This window comes from Acipenser ruthenus, chromosome 16 (genome assembly GCF_902713425.1).
Source record: "Acipenser ruthenus chromosome 16, fAciRut3.2 maternal haplotype, whole genome shotgun sequence".
NCBI classification, from domain to species: Eukaryota; Metazoa; Chordata; class Actinopteri; order Acipenseriformes; family Acipenseridae; genus Acipenser; species Acipenser ruthenus.
This window is the reverse complement of record NC_081204.1, coordinates 34,228,047-34,239,447: the sequence shown is the minus strand read 5'-3', so window position 1 is coordinate 34,239,447 and position 11,401 is coordinate 34,228,047. Positions and strand designations below refer to the sequence as shown.

Here is an 11,401-nt window from a genome sequence, read left to right as displayed (position 1 = left end):
GACAGGGAGGCAGGTACTGCATACTGTCTTACTACAATTAACCGTAGCGAATGCATTTCTGTTACAGCATTCAAAAAATCGCTCTGACATCAGTTAAACACAAAACAAGAATACGGTTTTACACAATTTAGACTGTTTAAGAAGGAGAGTGCTGGGAGTACATAATGTATTCAATGCAAGTAACCATAAATGTAACCTTTTTCAATAATATTGTTCTTAAAGTTTGACATTCGCGTTGGCAGACAAACGGGCAGGAGAAGCACTGGAGTAGTGAGTGAGAGTGCTTGGTAAATTGAGACGGAACACGGTTTAGGAACTGGAGAATGGAAACGAACACCCTAAGAATGGAGATGTTTGTTGTGCATTTCAATCACAAGGCAGTGTGCATTCTGTAAGAAGCTGGAGTCTGGTTGTGGTGCTAACACTATTTAAGCCCGAGTTCAGAATGTGGTTCAATCTTCTATTCTGCCAATGCATCTGTTCAGCTACTGTGATGATATAGTGGAGACATGTGCATCCTGTGACTATTGGAGAAGGTATTTCATCAGAAACGCATGTGTACATACTGTACTGCCCTATAATGTGCAGATGACACGTTGCAGTCTCGCAGGCAGTACGCTTTGCAATGAACATATGTAGTCTAAGTGAATGAAGAGCAACTGATTTTGTTATACTTTTACTTTTAAATTGAAAAGTTAAAGTAACTTAGTACCTGCTTTGAACTGGTATGAGTTTTATTTTTTCTCGTTGAGAAAGTTTAGTTTCTTTTAATGTTGCACAGGTACAGATTCAATCACCATTTTTGCATTGAAAGCCTATTCATATTGTTTTTACAATTATATATATATATATATATATATATATATATATATATATATATATATATATATATATATATATATATATAATTTATTTTTTTGTTACAAATTCAAAGCAGTGAGTCTATGAATCTCTTTTCTTTGAAACGTACTGTAGGTTTGTCTGTTTGACTGAATTTGATAAATGTGACTGTTTTCATTGGAACATAGAAGGTTGAATCTGTAAAAACAAACGTTTTATTTGCATTTCTTAGGCATAGTTATGTGCTTGAAACTGTACAGAATAGCATTGTCAAGTGTGTTGGCTCTTGACATGTTTAGTAACTGTTTCGTGCACATTTCTACCTGCCATTTCCTGTAGTGAAAACAATTGTTACAACTACTAGCCATGTGTCTATAGAACCTAACAATGAATAATAAAGTTCTGTTGCTTTATCAGTGTTGTGTGTTTTATAAACTTAATTCATGATATAATTTAATACAGCTGTTCATTAACTTGCCACGATCTATAATAACATAGAGTTGTTTCAGAGTACAGACACTTGTGCACTGAAACAGCACTCCCCTCAAGGGGGGGGGGGGGGGGGGGGTAGTAAGTAGGAGCAGTTTAAATCCTCTTGGGTATCTAACTCATGCTGTTTGTATCCAGACTCACGGGGAGTTTTCCTTCCAGGATGGAAATCCGGACCTGGGAATACATCTATTAAGAGTTAACAAGCTGGTGTGCACACTGCTCTCACACGGAAGCTGCACCGGTCTCCCAGTAAGTGTTGATACCGAGCCATAGCACAGTCTAGGGTGTTGTGTTTGTATTTAGGGAAATAGTTCTTTTTCCTATGTCTAGCCTACAATAACCACCCTCACCTCTTCTGGGGTGACAAAGGTGCAATTACAACAGAAATTTGAAAGCGCTGAAGAGCCTGCCTCATATCTATGCAATTATTGCACGACCAGCGCAAGGCACTAAAGTTTATGCAAGCAATTGCACTCTTAGTGAGTGTTATATGAGGAGTTGTTTAGGTCTTTGGATGCCATAGCCATCATTAACCGGTGTGTTTAAAAGTTACGTGAAAGGGTACACTGACTGCTGCTTAGGGACTGCTGGAAACTGAATGCTTTATTTCTGAAACACACTCATTTGTTGAAAGCACATTTATAAACGCAGAGCTACCTTTTTAAAACGGCTAGTTTTGCAGTTTATTACGCTTTGTGAATATAGCCCTCTGTGTTTTGTGAATTCATGATGTATTCAGGTTTAATAAGAAATTCAGCCTGGACCAGCAAAACTTAAGACAAATTGACAACCTTTTTCTGCCGTCATGCAGAGTATATGATATACGTTTGCCTACAGATTAATACAGAAAATCTACAAATTTTGAGTTTTTTTTTTTTTTTAAGTTTTAATATTTTGTGAAAATGTGATTGATTTATTTATTTTTTTTTTTACAAAGTCGCCTGTTCAACATCTCACAGTGGTTTAAGAAAAAAATGCTTTGTAATACACAGATCTTTATATTCAAGTAAAAGCCTAAATCGTTTACACATGTTCCAAAAAACAATCGCACCACAAACAAGCATCTGGTTGTCTTCTCGAGACCCTGGGGTACGGCTGGAGGGTGCCTTTGATGGGACCAGCCACAAAAATCTCTGGGCAGAAGATGAAAGCGATAGGCTGGCGTCTGTTGCGTGCCTATGTGCAGTTTCAAACCATTTCATTTGTAACGGGAGGCGCATTTACCGCATGTACCATGACGTCAGAAAAAAAAAAAAAAAAAAAGTCATGTACAGCGAGACTTATTACGAACAGGTCCTCTGTAGGCAAAGAAATCCAAAAACAAGTTTAAAAAAAAAAAAAAATTCTAAAACAGCACCTTTTTAGACTTTGTTTCCTAATAAATCCAGAGAAGGTTAGATTTTGAGATCATCCAACCGGGTCTTGCTGTTGCTGTGTTTGCTGGATCGACTGGGCCGGCGCTGTTTCTCCACCGGTGGCTGAGTCCCTTTCTTCACTTTTAGGTCTCTTTCCTCTGGCTTGCCGTTCCTCTCCACGGCTAGGTTGTCTCTGTTTTGCTTGTAGGCAGCCTTGCTGATGTACGGGTGATAGGTGGAGTCCATTTCGGTCAAGGGAGATGGGCTGTATCGGGATCCAGACTGGTAGGGTCCGGGAGGTGGCTGATGGCCGGAGAAGTAGGGGTAATTTGGCACAAAAGGCACCGCTGCTTCGCTTGGTGCTTTAGACCCCGCTTCACAAGCCAGCTCAGTCCTGTTTTTCAACCCTTGCCTACATTTTGTGAAACCCAAGTGGCAGATTTCCACCAGGTTGAGGAGCAACGAGAGGCAAGCCACGGCGAGCATGAAGATAATAAAGATGCTCTTTTCGGTGGGCCGCGAGATGTAGCAGTTCACGGTGTTGGGGCACGGCCAGCGGTCACAAGTGTAGAGGGGCTTGAGCTGGAACCCGTACAAGAAGTACTGAGCCACTATAAACCCCACCTCAAAAAGGGTTTTGAAAACGATATTGAAAATGTAGGTCCGCAGGATGACGCCTTGCATCCGGATCCTGCCCTGCTCGTCCCTCACGGGCGGCTTCTTGTCTTTGGGCTCTGCCAGCAGGGGCTGCTTGTCCCCGTGGTGGGCGGCACGGCTGGCCCTCTCCTTCTCCTTCTGCTTCTGCTTCTCCTCCATGCGCACCAGGTGCAGGATGTGCCCCAGGTAGATGAGGGTAGGGGTGGACACGAAGATGATCTGCAGCACCCAGAAGCGGATGTGCGAGATGGGGAAGGTCTTGTCGTAGCAGACGTTCTGGCAGCCGGGCTGCTTGGTGTCGCAGGTGAAGCCCGACTGCTCGTCCCCCCACACCTTCTCGGCAGCGGCTCCCAGAACCAGGATGCGAAAGATGAAGAGCACCGTCAGCCACACCTTCCCCACCACTGTCGAGTGCTCCTGTGCGCTCTCCAGCAACTTTCCCAGCAAGCTCCAGTCTCCCATTGCGGCAACTGCACAAGGTTAGTCCTACAAAGAGAGAGAGAGAGAGAGGAGTTGCTTTAAGAAAATGAGTTTGTGACATATTGATATTAAATGTTGAAATTCTCCGATACGTTTGTTGGCCATGGCTGTCTTGCACCCCCAGGGTCAGTCTGACCCTCCACACAGTTATATGCATACCCCCCCCCAGGCTGCCACATGCACACACACTGTGGATCTCATTGTGTGGAGCGCCAGGTTGTCTCTGGGGCTTTGATATAAATGTGGAAGCTTTTTGTTCAAGAGCTCTATAAATTGCAGGAATTGTCTAAGTGTTGCAAGAGCACTCTGACAGAACAGCTGTGTGTGTGGAGCTTTGTAAATGATCCCCTAACACAAACTGTCACGACGAGGAATGAAAACCAAGACAGCTACAATTACAGTTATCTACAGCAAGAGGATATATATATATATATCATTACTGGAACCAACTCCCCAGTAATGTTGTTGAAGCTGACACCCTGGGATCCTTCAAGAAGCTGCTTGATGAGATTCTGGGATCAATAAGCTACTAACAACCAAACGAGCAAGATGGGCTGAATGGCCTCCTCTCATTTGTAAACTTTCTTATGTTCTTATATATGAGATAGGCGGAGTCCATTTCAGTCAAGGGAGACAGGCTGCTACGGTCTGGGAGGTGGCTGATGGCCGGGGAGGGAGGGGTCATTGAACTTTTATAGTATTTTTAGAACCTATTCTGTCAATTATTCTTTTATGTTTACTGTGAACTAAACTATAACCTAAGCTAGCTTCTCTTTTGAATGCTACAACTGGGGCCTTAAATACTGTTTTCAATTTTTCTGAATTGTGTAGAATCCGCAAGTGTTTCCAAACCATCTTTAGAAATATTAGGCAAAAGTTTCGAGTAAGTCTTTACTAATGGGACTCTTGACCTTTTCATCTCTATTTTTATAATCTAGTAGATCATCTCTTTTTTTAGTTTATCCACTTTTCTTAACTCCGTCTCTATAATTCTTTCTTTGTATCCTCTTTTTTTAAGATTTGTTTTTAATACATTTATTTGTTTTACATAGTCGCTTTCTTTTGAGCATATTCTTCGTATTCTTATTCCTAGACCCTTTGGGATTGCCCTTTTAGTGTGTATCGGATGTGCAGAGGACATGTGTAAATACTGGTGCATGTCAGTAGGTTTACAGAGGAGGTCAGTCTCAATTGAACCTTCAAGTTTTACCATGATATCTAAAAATGCTATTTATTTTCTTGTCCATCGAAGGTCCACCTTAATATTACTGTGTTTCATTTGCCATTTTATGAAACTGCCTACCTCAGTAGAGGTGTGACCACTGACACTGGTCAAAGGTCAACCAAGGCCAGATGATGGTGGACCATTGACCCCCCCAGGAGGGAACGGAGGAGGAGGGGGAAGGATAGGAGAAATCATCTTCAGGACATTTTGTGAAGGCAAGTCATGTGTTTGAGTGGTTTATTCCAACCTTTAGTGTATTAGCCAATACTAGGAGCTGTAGGAGCATCCATAATGTCCTGCATTTCAACTATCTATGCTTCAGGATTGATTATTCCTATAGAGACCAGAGAGTGGTGTGGCCAAAGCCAAGTGCTAGCACCATGGCAGGGATAAAGCAGTTCAACTCCCCAATGCCATTTTCAAACGGTATTTAAAAATAACAACAAATGACATTTTATCTCAGCATAAACTCTGGCTTTCCCGTTTCTCTACGCCAGCTGTACCTTCAATTGTGATGAGAAAAGAAAAACTGTGTGATGAGTGTAGACTGGATTTCCTCTGCATGTCTGCTTTGTCTCCGCCCCCTTGAGACTCCTAACACCTTCCAAGTCAGGAACTCTCACACAATACGCTGAAACACCAGCTTTGTCTTTTGCAGCTTCCTGTTTATTTCCAGGACAGAAACCGCTTCCCCTACTGAACTTTTCACAGGGCAACAGGGGAGCCGTCGGCTAAACACAGAGGCACTACCCTGATCTGCGTTTCACTTCCTCACTGACTTGTACACAATTCAAACAGACCTCGAGGTTAAGAAGATATGATGAGCTAATGCTAAGTATCTTTCTTCTGGTCTTTGCGGTATAGAATGGAAATAATCACACTTAACTACACCTCAACTCCCAAAAGTACAACACCCTTCTTTGAGCTTAGAGTTCAGGTGATGATGAGACAGCAGTAGCTTTTGGTCAATCAGCTTTTTTCAATATTGGAAGTGGTGACCAGCAGGAGATGGGGACTGAAACGCCTCGGGTCTATTCACCATGTGGGGAGGATCACACAGGGAGTGGAAATGTGCTGCACTCTTCATGGCCAGGCTATTCCTAGCACTCTGCTGCTCTGTTCTTAGTTTCCTGGCACAGTCGTGACTCACCTCGATGAGCGCTAACAGCGCAGATCAAGATTATTTTAAAACGAATCCTTAAAACGACTGGACTGTTATTAAACCGGGGAGGAGCGGCTGTCCTCCTGAAAGCAAGCTGGAACGCTGTTTCTGTCTTTATCTGGTTGCTAGGGAAACCAGGAGCATAACAATATCCAGGCTGACTCGACATCAGAAAGCTCTGTAAATCTTTAGAGCCTGTAAACCATTCGTCCACTCAAACATCTGTGTGTATCTGCACCAGGACAGAAAGACAAATCACAGGTTTTATAGAAAGTAAAGAAGGCTTAGCACAATATCCTGTTGGACGGTCTGCATAATCTGGTTCGGTTTCCTAACAATACCAAGATGTCACACTATTAATTACCAAATGATGTCCCCTGTAATCATTCTGTCAGTTTCCCTGACTTAATAGGTAATCTCTGGGATCACAGACTGTATCTGCAATGTACCGTTCTTCTGGTCCTTGTGGTATAACATAAAAAAAGAAAAATGATAATCCACTGCTGATGATCTGGTATTGCTGCTCGTTCCATTTAATGCTCTTCATTAACTCTTTATTTTAGCTGTGGGGTTCAGTCAATACATAGTGTCAGCAGAAAACAATAATTGTTCCATAGTCATTGAGTAATTTGATGTTTTCCCTCAAGGGTACCCTACAGCTAAACAGCTTAGTAGAGTGGGACCACAGGCTATTTTCAGCACTGATATTGTGATCTGTGTATTGACGTGTAGACCAGTGGTTCATTCATTAACGTACAGTACTAAACTGACCTGTTCACACAGGATTGCAGTGCCGTGGGTATAGTATAGACTGGGAGGTATTTAACTATGTGACCTGTATGAACACCCCAGTGCTTTTTATAACATAAACGCAGCCTTTAAAATAACCCTGAAGTGTGTGTGCACCTGTTCCTGGTGCTGTAGGTGGTGTGCGTGCTGGAGCTCTGTGCTGCACGTGTACCCCTGCCTTCAGCTGCTTGTGCTCCAGCACACACAGGGTGTATAATAAAAGTCCTGGGTGAAAGGAAGCCAGGCAGACATGTTAGTGATGATGTGGCACTGGGACTCGCAATAACACACCCAGCAATCGTGCATAATTCAAACCATACTGCTTCAGCGCTTTAGTACTCAGTTAACTAGGAGAAAGACGAAGTTATGGTTTGGACTAGAACGGAAAGAGATTCACCATTTTAGAGTCTAGGACCACAATGCACTTACTGGTGTGCTAAATAATACAGCATGCTGTAAGTAAAAGCAGCACAGATATCCTGGAGCAGTCTAATTTAGACTGGGGGAGGGTCGGTGAGGTTGAGGTTCATGAGGTGTTAACAAAGCTTCAGAACAGCTTGGGCTGACAGACGTAGACTGTCTTCCTGAAACAAGCCATGTTCTGAATACAGGCCTCCTGTCTGCCTCGTTTACGTGATTACAGCTAGAAGTATTTACAAAGACATGGCAGCTTCACTCAAATCACTGGAGTCAGGCCTGCTTCAGCACCCCAGGGTCCCAGGAAGCAGGAGAGAGACTGCACAGGCACCTGTGAGAGCGGGGGGGGTGAGGATCACTGGAGCCAGGCCTGCTTCAGCACACCACTACAATATTTATTATTGCGTATATACTGATACTTTTATTATTCCATTAAAAGAAAGCAGATGATATGAATATTTTGCAGCAGACAATGTTTCACTCATTTTAAAATAAGCCTGGGGGACAACAGCCAGTTTAACAACCCAGCCAGCTCCAACACCACACAAGCAGGGAGACAGAAGACCAGTTAGCAGTAAGTAAAGGGGTTACCTCTTCACGTCACACATCTCCAGCAGCGGGACCTCTCTCTCCCCTGGGCGCAGTGTCCATACAGCTCACTTACACTTTGTGACTGATTAGTAGAAGCTCTCAGTCCATGGCAATGTCCTTGAATGGGACGCAAAAAGAAATAGCTGATAGCTGCTGCCCTGCCTTGGTAGAGTATTCAGTTATAAAACTGTAAACTCTTGAATTCCATCTAGTAATGCAGGATCCTCTCGGACTGTAGCCTGTGAAGCCCCAGTAAGCACTTTGCCCCCCTGCTCAGTTTGGCGGTGGCTGTGATCTTCCCAATGTGGAGAGCAGAGGAGACCACATGGCTGTAAGTTTTATAGCGCTTGTGATTGGCTGGTGAGCTGTCCAATGGGGGACAGGGCTCAGGCATGAGAAGAGTTCTAAATATAATCTGGTTCCAGGGAGGGTTCTGAATGCTATCACTGAGGGGCTGGCTTGGACGCCAGTGACTGGGAGTCCTAATGTCATTGGGAAACAGTTAAGTGACACGCACAGTCGAGTTTGGTCTTCTGTAATGAACTGAGAGGAAACGCAGTTAACCCTTTAATGTACTGAGCAGTTACTGAGCCCGTTGAATCACACAACACTAAATGAGCAGTAACTGCTGATTTATAAAAGGGTTGGTGGTTAATTCTAGTACTTCCAGACATCTACAGGATTACACTGTAAACACCAACCGTAACTGAGAAATAAACAAGTCATGCAACAAAGCATCTCATTGAGAAGAATCTTTACTTTGTAACACTACGGTGACATCGGGGCTGGCAGGCGGATAGTCTCGGCCCATCCTGTACTCTGTTTAGTTCTTATTGTTCCAGGATGGTTTGTTTTATTTCCTGGGCAGGTTGCCTGTGTACCATATGCACAATCCTGACAGAGGAGCACTCCCAGTGGTCATCACTGTCTGCACACCGGACCTTCTCCTGCAGCTTGCTTGGCTTACAGCCAGACAGGACAAAGAAACTGGATCAGGAGCGTCTCCAGCAGGAGTTTCCAAAGCTTCACACAAGGTGTGCCATGTTAACCTATCGGAACTAATAACCCTCCATATGAGGAAGTGCCACGATTACAGACCTGCTTGACATCACTCACCGAGTCTGTGCTGTGTGCTAATCCCCTCTCTATTGACCTCTAAGGCTCTGCTTGATCTGTAAGCAGCACTCGCCCAGGTTAGCTATGGGAGCAGCTCTACTCTGCTAGCCAGTGTGCAGTGCATCACAGAACAGGTGAGGTCTGGGCTCTGGGGTCCCACAACCCTCCTCAAAGAAGGACCTGGAGTATTAGGATCTGCAGTATTGCAACGCGAGTCTCGTGTAAGTAATAGAAACGTTGTTTTAAACTGCTGCTGTATCAATACAATGTTTGTCATGAATCTTGGTTATATTTGTACAGTGTGTGACTAAATTATTACACTTACGTTCAACTGTACAATCGCTAACCCTATTGCAATGACATGACAGTTCCACATCCTCGCCACAAGGCGGCAGCACCTGTAGAGAACTACAGTTCAAACAAACTCTGAAGCCCTTCTTCCAGGCAGATTCATTTTTTGTTTAATTTGTTGTTTTGTTGTCGCTTGGTTATTTCGAAACTGGCTGTTTTAAAATATTATCAATAGTAAACCAATACTTAACAAGCAACATGAAAATCGAATCATTTTTAAACACTGATGAAGAAACCGGCACTACAATACCTAACATATGTTCCGTAAGCGCTATGCAAATTAGGCATTGCCTTTCTCAGTTTGATTCGCTAACTGTCTGCGCCAATCAGGAGTCAGGTACTTACTGTCGTTTATTTTATCCAATCAGGTTGTTTCAGAACGACGTAACAATTCCACTTCCTCGCCACAAGGCGGCAGCATCTGTAGTGAACGAGCCCTTCGTTCAGCCAGGTTAAGGTTTAAATCACTGTTTTGTTTTTGTTGGTTATTTTGAAACTGCATGATTTAAAATGTTATCAATAGTAAAACATACTTCACAAGAAACATGAATATAAATATATATATATATATATATATATATATATATATATATATATATATATATATATATATATATAATTTTTAAGACTATACAAGAAATGTATTTTTTTATACAGGGGGTTAAGATTATACAAGTCATTTCAAAATATTTGATTATATTTGAACCAGCAGTTCTACTAAATGGCCACACGATGGCAGCATTGGATAAGAAATGGAAGCTAAAGCCTCTGGCAAGCCATCGGGGCCGTAACGCGTAAACACAACGCGTAACTGGTTTTTGGCAACGTTAACTGGCCAATGAGGGCAATTGTTTAGCGTAGTGAAATTAATGCTACGCGTAGCATAAAGAGCCAATGAAGAACATCTCAGCTGTCAGGGATTTCATCCAGGCACATCAGGCAAGGACATTTCTCACAGGTAACTTTTTTTCCCACTTAACCATCAGTTTTTGTTTTGCTTTATCTGAGAGTAGCGGCAACAAAAGATTACAAAGGGAAAGATCAATAATAATAATAATAAAAAAACTATTTCTTAAGATTCATGTCAGTAGTCTTGATATTTTGTCTTTTTAGGGAATATGGGTTAAAGATCCAACACAACATCATTACTTACCTCAGGCGCTCACCTCCAGGCGCTGGATTTGAACTGCTGTTTTCAGGCAGAAACGGCCATTGGATTAGCCCACTGCACCAGCAGCTCCCGCAGGGAAGCTGCGTTTCATATTGACAATAAGCTAAATTAGCCAGTTTATTTTTATTTTTATTTTTTTAAATGAAGGAAGGAGTCACCTGGATTTGAACAGTCCACCAAGGAGAACAGCACAGCATACTAGCGAGTTAGACCACTGCCATCTCACTTCCATGGAAGAGCTTGCCTTTTCATTTACTATAAAGTAAATGATCATCTTTGCAAATAAAGGAAAGAATCCCTGTTGATTTGAACCCAAAGCCACAACAACCAGCAAAGCATGCTAGTGACCTCGCCCACAGGACCACCTGTCTACTTTCAACAGCCTAGCAGTCTAACCTTGTATATGAGATTACCTTCCCTTTTGAGATTGCACACTTCTGGAGTTGAGAACTGGATCCTTGGAACATGTGTTCATCACTTTATCTAGTTCTTAGTATTTGTTGAGAAGCGGTGTATCGTGTGGTTTGTCTTACCCAGCATATACAATGCTCCAGTCTAAACTATTGAAGAATAGTCAGTAAATAGTTTGCGTTATTGTGAAATGGCGCCCCTAGTGGTTAGGCTCTTGGGCTGCTAAATCCCTTGCTCAGTGGGCGTGGTGCTGGGAACGTCCAGAGGTTTTATTGTTTAAACGCTGGTGGCATACTTCTGTTTTACACACAGACACAGGGGAAGCTGCCGCAGTGCTCCGTGCA

General features: G+C 42.8%; 1 protein-coding gene across 1 annotated transcript; it reads right to left on the bottom strand.

Moving 5' to 3' along the window:
• Positions 1–2,214: 2,214 nt before the first annotated feature.
• Positions 2,215–8,345, bottom strand: LOC117412391 (gap junction alpha-3 protein-like). The gene is made up of 2 exons (XM_058989555.1): positions 8,009–8,345; positions 2,215–3,830 (listed from the first exon to the last, which is right to left on the bottom strand). The coding sequence occupies exon 2, from the start codon at positions 3,804–3,806 to the stop codon at positions 2,727–2,729; it is 1,080 nt and encodes a 359-aa protein (XP_058845538.1). The 5' UTR covers positions 3,807–3,830; positions 8,009–8,345; the 3' UTR covers positions 2,215–2,726.
• Between the last annotated feature and the right edge of the window lie 3,056 nt (positions 8,346–11,401).

Bases quoted from the DNA above. Each gene is read 5' to 3' on its own strand.
- LOC117412391 (XM_058989555.1), bottom strand. From the start codon at position 3,806: ATGGGAGACTGGAGCTTGCTGGGAAAGTTGCTGGAGAGCGCACAGGAG.